This window comes from Oncorhynchus masou, chromosome 2, assembly GCF_036934945.1.
Source record: "Oncorhynchus masou masou isolate Uvic2021 chromosome 2, UVic_Omas_1.1, whole genome shotgun sequence".
Classification (NCBI taxonomy): Eukaryota; Metazoa; Chordata; class Actinopteri; order Salmoniformes; family Salmonidae; genus Oncorhynchus; species Oncorhynchus masou.
Window position 1 is genome coordinate 19657945 of NC_088213.1, and position 1826 is coordinate 19659770.

General features: G+C 46.9%; 1 protein-coding gene across 1 annotated transcript in view; it reads right to left on the minus strand.

The window, feature by feature from the left end:
• The window catches only part of scg3 (secretogranin III), a 16808-nt gene continuing 14982 nt past the window's right edge, over positions 1 to 1826 (minus strand). Inside the window, exon 8 of the mRNA XM_064989882.1 lies at positions 1 to 794. Within this exon, the coding sequence (XP_064845954.1) occupies positions 676 to 794 (119 nt within the window). The 3' untranslated portion in view covers positions 1 to 675. The remainder of the gene's footprint in view (positions 795 to 1826) is intronic.

Here is a 1826-nt window from a genome sequence, read left to right on the forward strand (position 1 = left end):
GACTATTGAATTTCCCCTTCCCAATCGAGTCAGTGCCATTCAGTGACATCTGACTATTGAATTTCCCCTTCCCAATCGAGTCAGTGCCATTCAGTGACATCTGACTATTGAATTTCCCCTTCCCAATCGAGTCAGTGCCATTCAGTGACATCTGACTATTGAATTTCCCCTTCCCAATCGAGTCAGTGCCATTCAGTGACATCTGACTATTGCTGATTGTTTTCTAGCTGTATAGTTGAATATATACTTTCAGTGATAATATTACCATTATTGCATTCCAGCTTTCTGGAAATGTCAAATACAATATGTTTTTGCCTAAATGGTTTATTTTTAATACATAAAGGTCATACCTTTCATCTCATAGAGGCCGAATCCTAACTTGAGATCCACTCGCTTTACTCAAACTTTCACACCAAACTCCCACTGACATCAAGGTAAGAATTCACACCAAAATCAGTCAGTTACTTTCAGGGATCATCATGTCAAGTTTGGATTCTGCTCATTGTGAGTGAGTCGTAAAGCCAGGAGTTTTTCCAAACCATGTTTCCAGAACAGGAACAACTCTAGGCCCTATTCATAGTTTTATCAATCGTCATACATTTCCAGTGGGTTTTTTGAAGGTTGGTCGTAGGTGTTTGAAGGTTGGTTGTTGGTTATCTTAAGGTTGGTTTAAGGTTACAGGCTGCCGTAGATCCTCTTGATGGTCTCTCCCTCACCCTTTTCGATGATGCCCTTGTCAATGTAGGAGTCCACTTGTTGGTCCATGAAGTCCCTCAATTTGGACAGGTCGTAATCTGGAATAAAATACACAAGAGTAGAGACAGATTACAATCTAATCTGGAGAAATGTGAACTAGGATTGTGTAAATCCTGAAACGAAACGTAGGCTGAATTAGCATGTCATTTCATAGGAAAAGACACTGCATTCACACAGATTTGTCCGAAGTGCACAGTTCGGATTTGACATCTTAAGCCCAAATATATCATACTTTAACTATAACAATGATTTATTGATTTAAATGGTTATGCAACATCATGAGTAAGCTCTGGCCATCGTCTTTCAGTTTGAAAAAGTGTATTTCTACTGGTGTGGTGTTTAAGCAGCCGTAGATGAGAGACAGGTGCTTTCACAACAAGTAGTTCTGTTGGTGTTCAAACAATCATTTATCTGATAAAGGATCAGCATCCTATCAAGATACTATAGAATAAAAAATGTAAGTGTACATAGAAGGGGTGGGCGCTGGGAGGAGGGAGGATTAGTGTGGAGAAGGGAGGAGGAGTGTGGAGGAGGGAGGGGGGAGGAGTATGGAGGAGGGAGGAGGAGTGTGGAGGAGAGAGGAGTAGTGTCGAGGAGGATGGAGGAGTGTGGAGGAGGGAGGAGTGTGGAGGAGGGAGGAGGAGGTGGAGGAGGAGGGAGGAGCGTGGAATGTAGAGGAGGGAGGAGGAGTCTGGAGGAGGGAGGAGCGTGGAGGAGGGAGGAGTGTGGAGGAGGGAGGAATGTGGAGGAGGGAGGAATGTGGAGGAGGGAGGAGGAGAGTGGAGGAGGGAGGAGGAGTGTGGAGGAGGGAGGGGGGAGGAGAAAGGAGGAGTATGGAGGAGGGAGGAGGAGTGTGGAGGAGGGAGGAGTGTGGAGGAGAAAGGAGGAGGGAGGAGTGTGGAGGAGGGAGGAGGAGTGTGGAGGAGGAGGGAGGAGGAGTGTGGAGGAGGAGGGAGGAGTGTGGAGGAGGGAGGAGGAGGAGGGAGGAGGAGTGTGGAGGAGGGAGGAGGAGTGTGGAGGAGGGAGGAGGAGTGTGGAGGAGGAGGGAGGAGGGTGGAATGTAGAGAGGG